At 41.9% G+C, this 18,920-nt stretch overlaps 1 protein-coding gene across 4 annotated transcripts in view; it reads right to left on the reverse strand.

Moving 5' to 3' along the window:
* hhat (hedgehog acyltransferase) overlaps positions 1-18,920 on the reverse strand; it is a 347,651-nt gene that overhangs the window by 159,255 nt on the left and 169,476 nt on the right. For 2 of the 4 annotated variants that reach the window (XM_041182189.1, XM_041182196.1), the window contains exons 9-11: positions 15,505-15,706; positions 7,181-7,325; positions 3,276-3,375 (exon numbers count right to left, since the gene is read on the reverse strand). In XM_041182189.1, the coding sequence (XP_041038123.1) occupies positions 3,276-3,375; positions 7,181-7,325; positions 15,505-15,706 (447 nt within the window). The remainder of the gene's footprint in view (positions 1-3,275; positions 3,376-7,180; positions 7,326-15,504; positions 15,707-18,920) is intronic. The other 2 variants (XM_041182203.1, XM_041182212.1) reach the window with 1 other exon arrangement.

Raw genomic sequence — 18,920 nt, forward strand, 5'->3', positions numbered from 1 at the left:
TGTGGTTTCACCAAAGCCCAATATAATTGCAGCAAGACATCCATATTTTTATCGAGTAAGTCCTCACTATAAGTTGTGGTTGCGTTCCTGAAAATCACTACTTTAACTGAATCGACTTTATGTGAATCATGGATTCCCATAGGAATCAACGTTAATGCTAGAGTTAGGTTCCATCAGACATTTCTTACCTGGATAAAAACAACGTACGTGTTGAAATACAGAACCATACGTGTACAGCACCATGCATACCTAGCTTAAATAACTTGCAAAATAAATAAATCACTAGGTATAAAATAAATCTTGTAAAAATTACCAGTCTCTCTTTCTTCTTAGGTAGTTCCTCAGGATCGGGGATGACTTGCTTCTACTTTGGCTCAATGGGTTAAGCAAATATTTTACTTCTTTCAGGGATGCTTTGAGGACATCCCTAAAGGATTTCAGTGGAGGTGGCGTTGAGTGATTTACAGCTTTGATGCTGGACATATTGATTTTGGGGGAAGATCTGACTGTTGCACCCTGGGGCGTAGTCCAAGCACTCTAGCAATATCGATTGATCGTTGTCCAGCCCCTGAGTGTATTAAAATGTCCAAATTTACTGCTAGGCTGGTGGCTTTTCTTGCTTTCCTAGCAGCAGCAGGCACGCTACCACCACTTACTGGGTGCTTCTCGCTCAAGTTTAAAAGTGATTTAGAAGTCTCACCCACAGTAAAATTCCAAAATGTAATAAACTGGTTTTGGATGTCTCTGTTTTTTTTCCAAAAAAAAATTCATGTTGACTGGAATACCACACTAACAATGGTGCTGCCCTGATAGGACCTAATGTTGCATGAAGGGATCTAATGTGCGCTGTGCGACAACGTGCGAAATGTGATTACACCAGGGGCAGCGATGACATGCGAAAGGTGATGATACAAGGAATAACTTAATACCAGAAACCGGGATTTATAAAGGGGAAATGGGACCTAAAACAACACCACTTCAAAGCGAATCACCTTAAATCGAGGCAACTTAAAACAAGGACTTACTGTGTTCCAACCTCCCACCCTCTTGCAATAAAGGCTACCACTACACTTGCCTTCTTAACTGATTGCTGTGACTGCATGTTAACTTTTGCGTGATTCACATATAAGGGCCCCCAAATCCCCCTGAATGCCAACGTTTATTGATTTCTCATCTTTAAAAAAAAATCTGCTTTTCCATTCTTCCTATTAAAATCGATAATTTCACATTTTGCCGCATTATACTCAATCTGCCATGCTCTTGCCCAACACTTAGCTGGTCTATATCCTTTTGCAAACTCTTTGTATCCCCCTCAAAGCTTATCTTCTCACCTAGCTTTGTAAAGTGTGATTATAAAAAAACCCACAAAATTTCACAATAAGTTGCTTTTTACCAGAAAATCTGCTAATAATGTAAAGTTCATTGGGTCTATTGATTACATACATTTTGTGTTGGGTAATAATTGAAAATTCAGCAAAACATAATGTCCCTAAAAAGCCAGTGATTCAGAAAATACAATTATTAGCAGTAAATTATATTTCATTTCTCCTCAGCTGCAATCTTATATTGCTCATATTCTCATAAGAGTATTTCAGTGAATTTTATATAGCTTCTGTGACTATCATATCTCCCTCATTTATGCTGCTCAATGACCAACGACTACTTTTAGCTTCTCTTCCCCATAAAAGGTCAATTATAGCTGTCATGATTGGGATGGATAGATTTTTGTTAGGTGAGGGCATCAAGGAAAATGGATCTAAGGCAGGTAAATGGAATCATACAGGTCAGCAATTGAATGGAGCTAAGGCAGGTAAATGGAATCATACAGGTCAGCAATTGAATGGTGAAGCAAGCTTGATGCACAGAGTGAACTACTCCTGTACTTAATAGTCCTACATTCCAAACACATCCTTCTTAGATCAGGACTTTTGCCGCCCATTAAACGTACAAAATTTCGAAACAGGAGTAGTTGTCCAAGATACACCGAGTTCCAAAGCATCCGCCTCAATACAAAACACTTTAAGCTATCTTCCTTTGCATGAACAGTCCTACAAAAATGCAAGCTGCTGTATTACAGCAGTAAGCAAACCATCAAGTTCTGTAGAGTATTTGTACTTACTAATTTTGTACTCAAGCTGGTGATGCATCCAAGGACTTGACTAATTATGTTATTACTAGGTAAAATGCAGGGGCTGGGGAAATTGTCACAGGCAAGAAAGGCAAGCTTCAGTGTGTGGGGTGAGTTAAATCCGCTAAAAAGTGATATACAGTTCAGATCCTGACATTATCCCACCATCTTTCAGGTTTCACCACAGCAGGATTACACCAGGATTACTTCCGGGATGTAATTAAAATATTCAAATAGGTCATTAAGAGCTGTTTTAATACAGAATCTTGCATCTCCCAGCCAGGGCATCTGTTTTCTTCACTAGGGTAATTGAGACAAGTACACAGTGGGAAGTGCTTCTTCAGTGAAACTGAAGAGCTCCAGCCATGACCAGGTGAGGGGTTGCTGTTCAAAGCACCTCTTCTCTTAAAGAAGGCTATCACTGCTTAACAGTTGATTGTCAACTTATTGACACCTGTCTTGCACTTCACAAGCCTTCAGCTGCACTTCCCAACTGCCAGTATTCATCACACAGACATGGGAGCAGCTTATGCAGCTCGACCTTGCAGCTCAAGGGACAAGAGGAGAAGCAACACCAGCAGCTGCAAGAGCAAGAGCAACACTTCAGCGGCAGCCACATGTCCCTCTACATGGCAAAGAAGATAGGCACTGAGATCCAGATGGAAGGAGGCAAGAGCCACACCACAGGGTCTACAGGAAGAGAAGCAGCTCTCTGAGCCTGTGAGGTCACTGTGAACATCTGCAGCCTCCTGGAACATGATCTCATTTCCAGTGGAGCAGGTGGGCATGCATTGTCAGTGACTGATAAGGTACCTGTCACTGGGGGGCCACCCCCAGGTGTTTGCCTCTTGCCTAGTTATGTGCTCTCTTCTCCTGCAAGAAGACAAAACAGAGAGATAAATGTTTGTATTAGCTTGTGCGAAGAGAAAGAAATTAGAACAATTGTGAAAGGTGATTGTAAGACATAAATGTGAGAGGGCAATGGGCTCAGGGCGAGTGTGTGTTGGCCATTCAGATGGGGATGTAAGATGCCTTTAGAGAGAGAAGAATGAGTACAGCGTCAAAGTGTGTTGTCTTGAGGAGTGTTGTACAGGAAAATGTTGGGAAGCTCGGAATATGGGACTTGGAACATGGAAGTGTCATTCACCTGTCATTAAGCTCCTGTGATCCTAGATCCACTTGGTGCACTGTCTCTAGGTTGGAAGCACCATACATCTGCTGACTTCTGGCCACTCCAATCCTGCCTGCTTGATTAGAGTTTCAACATGCATTGCCTCATATTAATTTATTTTAAAATTCACCAATCACAGCTTATCTTGCCAAACTAATTTATCCAAATATCTGCAAAGTCTATCAATGTTGACTGCATTAGTTAAATAGCTTAGTACCATCAATAAGTTTATATTTCTACAACTTCCTCGAACTCCATGATGTTTATAGATGATTTTCCACAACATCAATGCTCGTATCACTCAAAAGTGCATCACCGTATTCAACTGGAAATCACACCAAATGCAGTGTTTTTTGACTGACGCAATGTATTTAAGAGAAACAAAACATCTTAGCAAATATTGATCCATCGTGACCAGACCTGCTCTGTACCCAGCAGGAAGAACTCGGATAGCCTCGCGCTATTCAGGAATACGACAGCCTACATGCGGAATAGTGGGGTGAACACCTGCCTCATCAGCCTGGAGCAGGAGGAGGCTTTGACAGAGTATCACACACCTACATGATGGATGTGCTCTCCAAAATGGGGTTTGGGGAGGGAGTCCACAACTGAATCCAACTGCTCTACACAAACATCAGTAGCGCAGTTTCAATCAATGGATGGGAATCGGAAAGCTTTCTGAGGAGTCAGGTAGGACTGCCCTCTCTCCTTGACCTGTTTGTGTGTTGCATAGAACCTTTTCCTGAGTCCATCAAGAGGATTCAGGCATAAGAGGGGTGATGATCCCTAGCAGCAGAGGTGTGCAGGTCAAAGCCTCCCTGTACACAGATTACATTGCCATCTTCTCCTTGGATCTGCTATTGGTGCACAGACTGATGAGCATCTGTGACCAGTTCAAACTGGCCACCAGAGCCAAGGCAAATCATGACAAGAGCGATGCCACATCCTTTGGGGCCTGGACTGACCAACCTTTTGAGCCCTTCACTGCCAGACCAGACGACTTGAAGGTGCTGGGGATATGGTTCAGAGAGGCTGGGGCTGCACCAAAAACTGGAAGGAGCATATAGTCAAGATGAGGCGGAAACTGGACATGTGGGAGCGATGGTCCCTCTCCATTGCAGGTAAGAAACTGGTTATCAGGTATGAGATGCTCTGTGTTGTTGCAATGGAGCAGGGGAGTATTCCATCATACTCCTGACTTATGCTTTGTAGATAGTGGACAGGCTTTGGGGAGTCAGGGAATGAGTTACTTACCACAGGATTCCTAATCTCTGACCTGCTCTTGTAGCCACAGCATTTATATGGTTAGTCCAGTTCAGTTTCTCATCAATGGTAACCCCAAGGATGTTGATAGTGAGGGATTCAGCGATGGTAATGCCATTGAATGTCAAGGAGCGTTAGTTAGATTCTCTCTTGTTGGAGATGGTCATTGCCTGGCACTTGAGTGGAGCAAATGTAACTTGCCACTTTTCAGCCCAAGCATGGACATTGATCAGGCCTTGCTGCATTTTGACATGGACTGCTTCAGTATCTGAGGAGTTGCGAATGTTGATGAACATTGTGCAATCATCAGCAAACCTTCCCGCTTCTGACCTTATGGTAGAGGGATGGTGATTGATGAAGCAGCTGAAGAGGGGCTGAGGACAAATTGTTATGCTGGTGAAGCTACAACACTATATGCTAAATATCAAAAGCAGCATGGGATAAACAGGGCTAAGCAATCCCACAACCAACAGATCAGATCTAAGTTCTGCAGTCCTGCCACATCCAGTCGTGAATAGGGGTGGACAGATGAACAATTAACTTGAGGAGGAGGCTCCACAAATATCCCCATCCTCAATGATGGGGGAGCCCAGCACATCAGTGCAAAAGACAAGGCTGATGCATTTGCTACAGTCTTTAGTCAGAAGTACTGAGTGGATGATCCATCTCAGCCTATCCCTAAGGTCCCCAGCATCACAAATGCCAGTCTTCAGCCAATTCGATTCAGTCCATGTGATATCAAGAAACGGCTAAATGCACTGGATACTGCAAAGGCTATGGGCCCTAACAACATTCCAGCAATAGTACTAAAGACTTGTGATCCAGAACTAGCCATGCCCCTAGCCAAGCTACTCCAGTACAGCTACAACACTGGCATCTACTCGGCAAAGGTGGAAAACTGCCCAGGTATGTACTGTACACAAAAAGCATGACAATTCCAACCCACCCAATTACTGCCCCATCAGTCCATTCTTGATCATCAGCAAAGTGATGGAGAGTGTCATCACAGTGCTATCAAGCGGCACTTACTCAGCAATATCCTGCTCACTGATACTCAGTTTGGATTCAGTCAGGGCCATTTAGCACCTGACCTCATTACAGCCTTAAACATGGACAAAAGAGCTGAACTCAAGAGGTGAAGTAAGAGTGACTGCTCTTGACATCAAGGCAGCATTTGACCGAGCGTGGCATCAAGGAGCCCTAGCAAAACTGGAGTCAATGCGAATCAGGGGGAAAACTCTCCACTGGTTAGAGTCATATCTAGACAAAGGAAGATGGTTGTAGTTGTTGGAGGTTAATCATCTTAGTTCCAAGACATCACTGCAGGAGTTCCTCGGGGTAGTGTCCTAGACCCAACCATCTTCAGCTGCTTCATCAATGACCTTCCCCCAATCATAAGGTCAGAAGTGGGGATGTTTGCTGATGATTGCACAATGTTCAGCACCATTCTGACTTCTCAGGTACTGGAGTAGTCCATGTCCAAATGCAGCAACTCATGAACAATATCCAGCCTTGGGCTGGCGGGTGACAAGTAACATTCGCGCCACACAAGTGCCAGGCAATGACCATTTCCAACAAGAGAGAACCTAACCATCGCCCCTTGACATTCAATAGCATTACCAATGACCAGAAATTGAACTGGACTAGCCATATAAACACTGTGGCTACAAGAGCAGATCAGAGGCTAAGAATCCTGTGGGGAGCAACTCACCTCCTGACTCCCCAAAGCCTGTCTACCATCTACAAGGCACAAGTCAGGAGTGTGATGGAATACTCTCCCCTTGCCTGAATGAGTGCAGCTCCAACAACACTCAAGAACCTTGACACCATCCAGGGCAAAGCAGCTGCTTGATTGGCACCCCATCCACAAACATTCACTCCTTCCACCACCGACACACAGTGGCAGCAGTGTGTATCATTTACATGACGTACCACAGGAATTCGCCAAGGCTCCTTAGACACCACCTTCCAAACCCACGATCACTACCACCTAGAAGGACAAGGGCCACAGACACATGGGAACACCACCGCCTGGAAGTTCTCCTCCAAGCCACTCACCATCCTGACTTGGAAATATATCGCTGTTCCTTCACTGTCACTTAGTCAAAATCGTTGAACTCTCTCCCAAACAGCACTGTGGATACACCAACACCACATGGACTGCAGCGGTTCAAGGAGGCAGCTCACCACCACCATCTCAAGGGCAATTAGAGATGGGCAACAAATACTGGCCTAGCCAGCGACACCCCCATTCGATGAACGGATTAAAAAAACTAAAGCTAGGGGCAGCCGCCGCAAAGGCACAATGGGGAAAGGCCACTGTCTAATGCTGTTCAGCCATTGTGCGCCGACAGGCTGGAAACTATAAAGCCCCTTGGGCTGTATGCCGGATATTGAATGTATATATTAAGTATCACATGTATCGCAATCGTACTGAGGCACCTCAGAATGCAACATGCTCTGTGGAGAAAAGTTGAATGTCATTGTCGTTTCCATAATGACAATCTTGAAATGTTTTGGAAAGTTCCTTTGGCTATTTTATAAATAAAGTATATTTTTTGAAAAAAAAAACTTAGCAAATATTCTGCAACTTCATGGATTTAACCGTACTTAATTACCTTGCACAAATGTTCTGTTCCAGTAGATCTTTCCTACTTGATCCCCACAGAGAAACACCAAGTTGGATAAAATGAGCAGAGTTGTGGCAACACCCGCTAAGGCAGCATGAGCCCGACGCTGCATCTTGGCTGACAAGCATCTTTCCTTGAAAAGAACAAATGTAGACATTATTTATTTGGTAAAAAGCAGGGCTTTTAAAAAAAAACATCAATTTATTCCTTATGTTCCCCCTTCATTTCCTCTAAGCCACCTACCATCAACTTGGGTTATCACTTAACTGCACATTTTTCTAGTATCTTGGTTAACACTGTATCATAACCAACTTCTAAGGAATGTAGTATTTATGACAGATCCCCTAAAACTTTCCCTTCTTGCTGTCAGCTAAGACAGCTTTGCCTTGTAACCAAAGGCCTATTAGATCAAGGACAACAATTTACCATGAAGATGCTGAGATACAAAGCTAGCTATTCCAGCATTGCTCTAACACACCACATCATCAGTAATATATTCATGTTCAACTAATATTTTACAGGAATTACTTTTTGATTTGGTCAGAAACAAAATGAATACTTAAGATATCTGAAGTATTTAATTATAATAATCAGTTAAAACAAAGGAATGTTTCAATGTTATTCAAATCTAAATTTCCAACCATTGTTTGCAATATATAATATAATTGTTTACTTTGCATATATCAATATATGATATATTGTGCTTGGAAGTGTCAAGAAGGCAATATGTCTGTACCTGGTGGGAGCCGCACTTTGTAGCCACACTCCAAGTCAGCACAGTGCCTGTGCTTGCTGGAACACCACTCACAGTTTTATTCTTTTTAAACTTATTCTTTAAGCTTCGCTGGCAGACCAGCATTTGTTGCCCATCCCTAAGTTCCCTTGAGAAGGTGGTAGTAAGCCGTCTTCCTGAAGCACTGCAGTCCATCTGATGCAGGTACACCCACGGTGCTGTTGGGCAAGGAGATCCAGGAATTTGATCTGGTGATTTTGTGGGAACAGTGATCTTGTTCCAAGTCAGGATGGTGTGTGGCTTGGAGGGGAATCTGCAGGTGGTGGCGTTCCCATGCTACTGCTTCCCTTGTCCTTCTAGGTGGTAGGCATTTCAGGCTGGGAAGGTGTTGTCTAAGGATCCTTGGTGAGCTGCTACAGCACATCTTGTCAATAATGTGTACTGCTGCCATTGTACACCAGTGGTGGAGGGAGTAAATGCTTAAGTTGGTGGATGGGGTGCCAATCAAGTGAGCTGCTTTGTCCTGAATGTTGAGCTTCTTCAGTGTTGTTGCAGCCATATTCATCCTATCACACTCCTGACTTATGCCTTGTAGATGATAGACAAGTTTTGAAGAGTCAGGAGCTGTGTTACTTGCTGCAGGGTTCCCAGCCTCTAACCTGCTCTTGCACCTACAATATTTATATGGCTGGTCCAGTTCAGTTTCTGGTCAATGGATAACCCCCAGGATGTTGATAATGGAGGAATTCAGTGATGGTAATGCCGTTGAATGTCAAGAGGAAATGTTTAAGATTCTCTGTTGTTGGAAATCATCATACCTGGCGCTTGTGTGGTGCGAATATTACTTGCCACTTTTTGAGCTAACATAAATGGCACACTACCCCATTTACATGTTTACTTGTCCATTTGTGTCCTTTTAATCTCCATTTTAGATCATAATTCAGCCCATTCTTTAATAGTTTATCTGATTCCTTCATTCCTGCATGCTCCTATTCACTTGTTTTCCTCTCCTCGACTTACTTGTTTCCATAACAAAAATAAAAATACCTGGAAAAACTCAGCAAGTTTGGCAGCATCTGCAGAGAGGAACACGGTTAACGTTTCGAGTCCGTATGACTCTTCAACAGAACTAAGTAAAAATAGAAGAGAGGTGAAATATAAGCTGGTTTAAGGGAGGGGGGGGCGGGGTGGGACAAGTAGAGCTGGTTGGAGGGCCAATGATAGGTGGAGATAGCCAAAAGGACAAAGAGGTGTTGAAGGTGGTGATATTATCTAAGGAATGTGCTAATTAAGGGTAGAAAGCAGGACAAGCAAGGTACAGGTAGCCCTACTGCGGGTGGGGTGAAGGAATTGAAATAGGCTAAAAGGTAGAGACAAAAATAATGAAAATAGGTGGGAAAAGAAAAATCTATATAAATTATTGGAAAAAAAAGGGGGGTATCGGAAAGGGGGTGGGGATGGAGGAGAGAGTTCATGATCTAAAATTGTTGAACTCAATATTCAGTCCGGAAGGCTATAAAGTGCCTAGTCAGAAGATGAGGTGCTGTTCCTCCAGTTTGCATTGAGCTTCACTGGAGCAATGCAGCAGGCCAAGAACAGACATGTGGGCCTGAGAGCAGGGTGGAGTGTTGAAATGGCAAGCGACAGGGAGGTCTGGGTAATGCTTGCGGACAGACTGAAGATGTTCTGCAAAGCGGTCACCCAGTCTGCGTTTGGTCTCTACAATGTAGAGGAAACCGTATTGGGAGCAACAAATGCAGTAGACTAAATTGAGGGAAGTGCAATTGAAATGCTGCTTCACTTGAAAGGAGTGTTTGGGCCCTTGGATGGTGAGGTGAGGGGAAGTAAAGGGGCAGGTGTTGCACCTTCTGCGGTTGCATGGGAAGGTGCCGTGGGAGGGGGTTGAGGTGTAGGGGGTGATGGAGGAATGGACCAGGGTGTCCCGGAGGGAACAATCCCTGTGGAATGCCGCTGTGTGGGGTGAAGGGAAGATGTGTTTGGTGGTGGCATCATGCTGGAGTTGGCGGAAATGGCGAAGGATGATCCTTTGAATGCGGAGGCTAGTGGGGTAATAAGTGAGGACAAGGGGGACCCTATCATGTTTCTGGGATGGAGAGGAAGGTGTGAGGGCGGATGCGCGGGAGATGGGCCGGACACAGTTGAGGGCCCTGTCAACCACCTTGGGTGGAAAATCTCGGTTAAGGAAGAAGGAAGACATGTCAGAGGAACTGTTTTTGGAAGTGGCATCATCAGAACAGATGTGACGGAGGCAAAGGAACTGAGAGAATGCGAAGGAGTCCTTACAGGAAGCGGGGTGTGAGAAGGTGTAATCGAGGTAGCTGTGGGAGTCGGTAGGCTTGTAATGGATATTGGTGGACAGTCTATCACCAGAAATTGAGACAGAGAGGTCAAGGAGGGGAAGGGAAGTGTCAGAGGTGGACCATGTGAAAATGATGGAGGGGTGGAAAATGGAAGCAAAATTAATAAATTTTTCCAGGTCCAGACGAGAGCATGAAGCAGCACTGAAGCAATCATCGATGTACCGGAGAAAGAGTTGTGGGAGGGAGCCGGAGTAAGACTGGAACAAGGAATGTTCCACATACCCCATAAAGAGACCAGCATAACTGGGGCCCATGCGGGTTACTTGTTTCCATGTTTGACACATCCATTTCTCCTCTTTAATTATTTGCTGACAGACCCATTCCTAGTCAGTTCCTCACGTATTCTCAACTAGAGCCTTTCCTATTCAATTGTTATTTAGTTCTTTGCAGCCAACTTCTTTCATACCGAGCCCAGCTCTCATATTTTCTTCTTTACCTTGATTTTCCAGCTGCAGTCCTTCATATTTATTATTTTAAAAATTTCCTTTAAAGCTTAACCACCTATGGTTTACAGTTAGGAAAACAACCTGTATAAGTCTGTGAGCAGTACCATAGCAGATACATTTTAAAAAATGCACTTTGCTTTCCATCATTTAATGTTCTCGCCATTACACATTAGTGTTTTCCCTGACTCATCCTGAACTGTCTCAGGGAGACCACTAATATTTATAAAATGGGCATATACAGGCAGGGGTTGTCTGCTCTTGCTGGGGTGGAAATTTTGGCGACCCAGCAAAACGTTCATTGACTTTCGGAAGGAATTTCCTGGCCATGGGCTCAGGGCAGTAATACCCTTCGATCTTATATTTCCATTTTTATCCTGGCATTATTTACAGGATAGTATATAGTTAACACTACTTTAGTGAATAATATGTATCAATTGAGCAGAAATTGTTACAAATCCAAATGCTGTTACTGTTAGATACACTATAAATTTCTATTAAAAGACTTTTAATTCCACTGATTTTTTTTTTGCATTTTGCACAATTGTTTTGCTTTTTTAAAACTTGATTCGGTGGCACAAAGAGAATAAACATTTGCAACCAATCAGATTATTTTCCAGAAACCTCCATGTTGCAGTGATGTCCTACCAATAGCTGTGTGATTTACGTGGCCAGCACCATGTAGTGGCACATTTTTACTGTGTGCTGACCTGTAACCTTTAGATCCACATTGGTTCTGGGGCAGGATTTTTCAGTCGGCGTGCGGGGGTGGGCCTGACACGCCGACGTGTAAAATGGCGCGCGATGATGTCGGGTGTGCGACCCGACATCATTGAGCTGTCTAGTGATGTTTCGTTTGGCGGGCACGCACCGGAGCCAGCTACGTGCCCACCGATATTTAAACAGCCTATTAAGGCCATTAAGGAAGTTATTAAGGTCATTGTTGACGCTGCCCGTCCAACCTTAAGCACTATGGCTCGTGTCTTACGCTGGGCGGGCCTTAATTGGCCCGCCCGTGTAAAATGACCGCCCTGCCCACTCCTGCTGAGGCCGCCCGCCGCCTGAAAAATTCAGGCCCTGGTATTTTACATCAATTTATGGGTGCTTAAATATTCATAATATCTGTTTCAGTCACTAAATACTGACATGATTCTGCACAGAATGTATGAAGTTAAAATAACCTGCTACTTGCTAAGCACAAACAGTTGAGATGCTTTTCAGCTTTTAGGAACTGTGAAACAATTCCTTCATCTGCTTATTCAGCTTTTTGATGCATTGTTGATTTTTTTATCTGCTGCACTTATCTACTTTAAAATCATTTCTTTCCACTCAAAACTATGCTTGGAGATAGTTCCATCGGTGCTGGGCATCCTTTTACACCTTGTCATCAGGATATTTGACAGTGGGAATGAACAACACCATTAAATCCTATCCTGTCCTCAATCCACATCCATCTAATGTGTTACAGCAGGATCACTGGATAGTGATCAGGGACATTGTTCAATATTTCCTTTAATATTGCTGAAAAATGTGATATACTATTAAAGCTTTTTGTCTTGCACTCATCAGGACAGATTCGCAAGAATACCAATTGTAAAGGGAACAACTATTTATACTGCATGAGAAGAGAGTGCTGATTGGTTGGCAACTGGACTTTGATTAGTAGAGGCGTTGCCATGGAGAATGCAACAGGGAACAGTTAACTGCCAAGCTTTTGTTTAAATTCAAACCAGGCATGTTGACTCTGATTGGTCAAGGCATGAGTTCCATGAACTCTGTCTTGGCTGTATCCATCATTTAGTGTGTAGTGTGGTGTGTTCAACCACAGTTTTCCTGTTAATTCACATGTATCTCATATTAACCCTGAATGTTAGAGTATGTGATAGATGCTATAAAATGTTTTATCTTTCTGACCTTGTTTAGTAAAGTTTATTTTTGTTCAAAACTCATGGAATCTTGTGGCTTTATTCTATTAACAAGTATCTTGAATTTCAAACTTTGTCTGCTTTAAACAAAATGTTATTTGTCCCTAATTGAATCTTACCAAAAACTTGGGGGTCTGGTCAAGGATCATTGTACATCAAAAACTCGGTACAAGTATAATGGGGGACAAATCTGTTTGCTGCAAACTTTCATACTTAGCTCAATTCCCCAGGGCAGCCAGTGTGCGGCCCACTACCTGTGTGGCATTCATCATTGATATCAATGAAAAGAATCAATTGAAAAAAAGTTAAAAATCAATAGAAATTCAACGAACAAATTTCTCCCTCCATCAGTTTTTAAAAATAGCCCTATATTAACTAATACAATTTTAGTGATGGCGGAAGTTAAATTTTACCTCATGAGCAAAATAGCGCAGCATGCAAGATCATTTGTGAGACAGTTTTGATCATGTATTTTGGATTATTGACTGGTGTTCTGAAGGTGTGTGTATTTGTTTAGAATGCCCAACAGAAATTGATTTACCGCTCAATCCACTCTACATAGTGGCAACTAAAAAGAAACAGGGTGTAACATGGAGGGAGCCTAACAAAGGTAATCCAGAATGCCCATATTTCAGTTGTTACTTTGCATCTAGTAATATTCCTATTGATTTAACATTTTTCACCAGAATCTTTGAAATTCCAGGAACTACAATAAGTGACAACTGTTTGAGTTAAAAATGCTGTTACAGCCCTCTAACGTATGACTTCTCTTAACATAATAAATGGATGCTATTTTAAGGCGGTATGATGGAGAATTATTTAACACCTTGCATGCAGTATTAGTTGCATCAATATTACTATGGCTGCTTTCAGGAATCTGGCAATTTCATTACTCCCTCATGATATATAATCAGATAAAAACTGGATGATATGAAACAGGTCAGTCACTTCTTAATTGTCACAGGAAATTCTGATTGCCATGTAATGAAATAAGGATACTGAATGATTACAATGGACAATCTGAAAATTGACTGATGAAAGCTTGTACTTTAGGGTGTAAATGTTCAAAATGTATAGTGGATAAATTATTCATGAAAGACCACCTGAATTTATTTCATTTACTGCTCTAGGAAGCAAAGAAATCTCAGAAGAGATAACTTCAGTGTCCAGCACTATTGGCCTAGCTCCATTTTAATTTGATGGCATCCCTCTGCCTTTTCCCACAGTAGGTTGATTTAACACTAAGCAACTGCACATTTATAATGTACTGTCATAACTACATTTTCCCCACCTTAGGAAACAGCTGGGCAGTAGAACCTCTGTTAACATATAAAATGGGCATATAGCACATAGGTCTTGCCTTAATTTTATTTTTTAAATAGGTGAAGTAGATCAATTACACACAGATGACAAAATCATGAATATGTTATATGCAGTTCAATCCCAAATTACAAATTACTTTAACGGACTGGTATGGTGTTTCAATTGGTAAAATTGGTAAGTTATTTTAATGTTTAAATAACAAAAATTAAATAAATTGAGTACCATAAATGCTTACAAGTTACTGAGAAGGAATACAGCAATTGCCTGCTGATAAGTGTATAATTTATGCAAATTTGAGGAAGTGATAAATGATAGTTAGAAGCTAAACATCGTGTCTGCTACATTAATTATGCAATTAAAAAGGAAAATCATGCAATTAAAAAGGACTTTAACAATAGTCACACAGGTAGGTATCATGGGTCACAGATCTTAGCATTAAATATGAAACATAGTAAGCACCAGATCTAGACAGGATACTTGTATTGCCCCAAGTTGGAGCCAAAGAACAGGGGAAAACATAGTAAAGAGAATTTTAAAAAGGACCAAGTCAGTTGCACTTTTATCAATGGAAGGAAATGAACAATACTGAATATGTGAGATTATTTGTGAGCTTTCCCATTTAACTAATTAACAGTATAGCTTCTCACCCTACTATGAAATTGAGGAATTCATTAATATTCTGTATTCCTGAACAAATGCAAGTCTTTCCCTTGTTTGATCTGAAGTTACAGGATTTTAAAATAATAAAGTAAAGTCATACTTTATGATACGCAAATTGATATACTTGTCCTTGCTGAACACAAGAATTCACAACTTTGCTTCAGAACACAAACTTCCCAATTGAAGAGAAAAAGTTTATAAAATAAAGAGACATTAGTTTTTTTAAAGGATTGTCTAAACATAATACACAGGATTTGTTGAACAAACAATGTTGTTTTAATTATTTTCAGTTAGAACATGGGAGAAACCAGTAACTTTCAGCTCAGGACATTTTATTGAATGAAAACAAAACTGCATGTAAATATAAAGTCATTCTCTGTTCCCCATCTTCCCCTCACTTCTATTCACCAGTTACACCAATTAACCTGCTGGGTATACGCTTCGCTAAATTAAATTTTCATTGCATATATAAGTTTGAAATTAAAATTTCAAGTGCTACAACTTGTAATGACTACCAAGAAAATCTTCCATTTTCATCCAATGAGTATGAAGTTTGAACAACAAGAAGCAATAATCATCACTTTGCAGTGTGGCTTACAATTATCTTCCCATAAATTATCTTTTATAATGTATTAGTATGGAGGAAAATTGATTAATTGAGACACAGGTGTATTCACAAATTAGCTATCTTTTTTCCAAATAGTTGCTTCAAGTCCACACCAATGTGGAATTTTCAGAACATTTTACAATTTAATTTAGAATTCATAGATAATAAGCATTCATTGACAAATGAGGAGCATTAAGTCCTGTAACAGTTTCCAAGTGAATATATAGACTTGACACTTACAATGATCTCCTGAGTAGGTGAAGTGGAACACACCATCTTCAAAATGTTTTCTACCATTACTCCAGTCCAGTTCAAAGCTGCCCACTTTAGCATGAAATTATGGCCACCATGCCAGTAGCAGACAAAGCTAAAGGCCATGGCAGAAGAGAACATGATCCTTAGCACACCATGCCTAGACCCTCCCAATGGAATATAAATGTACCTGCAGGAACAAGAAGTTCAATGGTAACTAACACAACATTAAGAGGTTAGATTGAAACATGCCTTTTCCATAAAATGGTTGAGGTTCATCCAAAGGAAGAGATTAAATGAAACTCCAGCTTTGCTGATATCTCCAATAGTCCTAATTTTAACCCTCTTGCCCTTCATGAACAGTGTGACTGGGTGATTAATAGGCAGTCAAGAGATAAGTGCTGCATGCCTGAAACCTTCATGCCTAGCGCCATTTTAACCCTACCAATTTGGGTTGCTGGGAGGTCAGCTGCCACAGGGTGGCAGATGTCTCATCAATCATTAAAAGGCAATAACACAATTCAGGGCATAATTTCCCCCGGACGTAAACTAAACAGAGAATTGGTGTTAAATGTGCACAGTCCAAGCGTTCAGCTAAAACCGGTAGTAAGCAGGATCCTGGTCAGAAGTGGACCAGGCAGGTTTTACAGTTTTTATTGTTTTTCATGTTTTCTTATGAGCCAGGAGGAAAAGGAATACCCCAAGGGGAACACATGGACCTCCTTTGCCCAGCTTTATCCTGCCCAAATTAAGGTGCCTTCTCAAGCCCTTCACCGAAATCTGATGGCCTCCACATCATTCTCATTAACTTCTGATGGGCGTCAGTGTTGGCTAATTTAAATGAGGTCCAGGAGTTAAAATGGCCCAGTCTCCACATTGGACCCAGCACTGGCACTTCCCCTCCCTCGTTCCTCCTACCCTCCAACCACTTCCCAGCCCTCCTTCCTCCACCACCGCAACCGCTTCCCAGCATGCTGCTGAAGTTTAACAGTGTGTTTTTCACTGCACACACAAATACTCAAAACTTCATAAATAAATAAATGATCCATAGTGTAGTTCCCTTTTACACAAATGGAAAAGTACTTTGGTAATTGGAGACTAATTAAGAATATTTCTTGTAAGAATCCTAATAAACTCTGAAAATAGATAACTTAGTTTCACAAACATCCAATTTGGAATTGCTGCCATTATATTTGACAGGTAATACAGCTTCCACTGGCAGGGGTTATATCATTGGCTAAGAATATTGCTTATATTTCTGTAGACTTTATCCATTTTTAATTTTTTTTCTACTTGTGTTAAAAACTACCAAATAAGATGAGAGTCAGTCAGTGTGTAGAGCAATTTACACCCACAGGAAATGGTACTTTTCAGAATATTATAGACTTCATATGGAGTTGGTATGCATAACATGAGGCCACCTTGCAGAAAAGTTGTTTCTCTTCTCTCAAAAAAACAAGTCACTAGAAATATCGAGATCTTCTGGTTCAGGCTTCTATGCTGACATTCCTAAGTAGACACTACGGCGTTTTGTACCATCTTATCTATATTTGTCTAGTAAAAGCTAACAAATGGCTCCCAGCATGAGATAAGTTAAAAGATGGCCTTGAGCTAAGATGATGGACAGAGTACCCAGAGGGTAGCTAAAGTGGTGACACCTTGGGTACCCTTCCTGCGATTAATGGCCAGAGTTATTCAAACAAGTGATTAACATAGGGTAAACAAAAAGCTCCTAGAAATAAAGCATCTTAATGGGTGCTCGGAGGCAGGGGGCAGTCTTCATCAGGCAGCTAACTTGTTCAGATGGAGGAAGACCATGGAAGATGGTGGAAGCCGAGGTAAGAGCTTTCTAACACTTTGGCTTCTGAGCAGAATGCTGCCGCCACAAGCTACAGAGATCAACACACAGTTTGTGCAATCCATCCGTTTATCATCTGGGATCAGTAAGCCTGGTACAGGTGGCATGCTTTTCCTATCTATTTAGCTTATGCATCATATCTAAACTGTTGCTTCTTATTGTGTGAATGGATTTTTAAAAATATTTTGAGGAATACTGTGTTATTCTGTAAAGAAGGCTGGGTATCTGTGAGTGTGTAATTTAGTTAAGCTGGGCAGAGTTTAACAGGAGTCAGGTTGTCGGGGGGTGGGGGTTGGAAACATGAAAAGGATAGAGGTGTTAAGTTTGAGATACAAGTAAATAGGTTAGATTCAACATTTTCATTTTTAGGTAAGTTGAGAGTTTGAATATCAAAGGGTAGTCAGAAACAATGAGGCGCTGACAAAGACAATGAGGCACTGTATTCTGCATGTGTGCAGCACTTACAACATGTTTGTGACAGTGGGTCAAGATAGACACCACTGCTTTTCAGAGGTATTTTAATTAGCATGGTAAGATCATTGCTTACTTATCTTTATTCATTCATGAGATGTGGGCATGGCTGGCTAGGCCAGCATTTGCTGTCCATCCCTAATTGTTCTTGGGAATTGGTGATGAGTTGCCTTCTTGGACCACTCCAGCCCATGTGGTGTAGGTACTCTCACAGTTTGGAAAGAAGTTCCAGGATTATAACCCAGAAACAGTGAAAGAATGATATAGTTCCAAGTCAGGGTGATATGTGGCTTGAAGGGAAACTTGCAGTTGGTGGTGTTCCCATGCATCTGATATCCTTCTAGGTGGTAAAGGTCATGCTGGAAGGTACTGTCAAAAGAGCCTTTGTAAGTTGCTGCAGTGCACCTTGTAGTTCGTACACACTGCTGTCATTGTGAGACAATGGTGGAAGGAGTGAATGTTTGAGGTGATGGATGGGGTGCCAATCAAGTGGGCTGCTTTGTCCTGGATGGAGAGTTGTTGGGGCTGCACTATTCCAGGCAAATGGAGAGAAATCACACTCCTGTCTTGTGCCTTGTAGATGGTGGGCAGGCTTTGGGGAGTCAGAATGTGAGAGTTATTCACCACGAAATTCCGAGCCTCTGACTTGCTCTTGTAGCCACAGCATTTAAGGCTGGTCCATTTCAGTTTCTGGTCAATGGCAACCCCAAGGATGTTGATAGTGGGGGATTCAGTGATGGTAATGCCATTGACTGTCATGAGGCAATGAGGGCTCTTCTACCCCTCCTCCTCCTCCTCCCTCCTTTTCCAATGATCCGATTCTCTCTTGTTGGAGATGGTCATTGCCTGCCACTTGTGTGTTACTCGTCACTTATCAGCCTAAGCCTGAACATTGTCCAGGTCTTGCTGCATATGGACACAGACTGCTTCAGTATCTATGGAGTCGTGAACGGTACTGAACATTGTGCAAACATCAGCAAACTTCTCCACTTCTGACATTATGATGGAGGGAAGGTAATTGATGAAGCAGCTGAAGATGTTCAGGCCTAGGACACTACCCTGAGGAATTCCTACA

Source organism: Carcharodon carcharias, chromosome 2, assembly GCF_017639515.1.
Source record: "Carcharodon carcharias isolate sCarCar2 chromosome 2, sCarCar2.pri, whole genome shotgun sequence".
Taxonomy (NCBI): Eukaryota; Metazoa; Chordata; class Chondrichthyes; order Lamniformes; family Lamnidae; genus Carcharodon; species Carcharodon carcharias.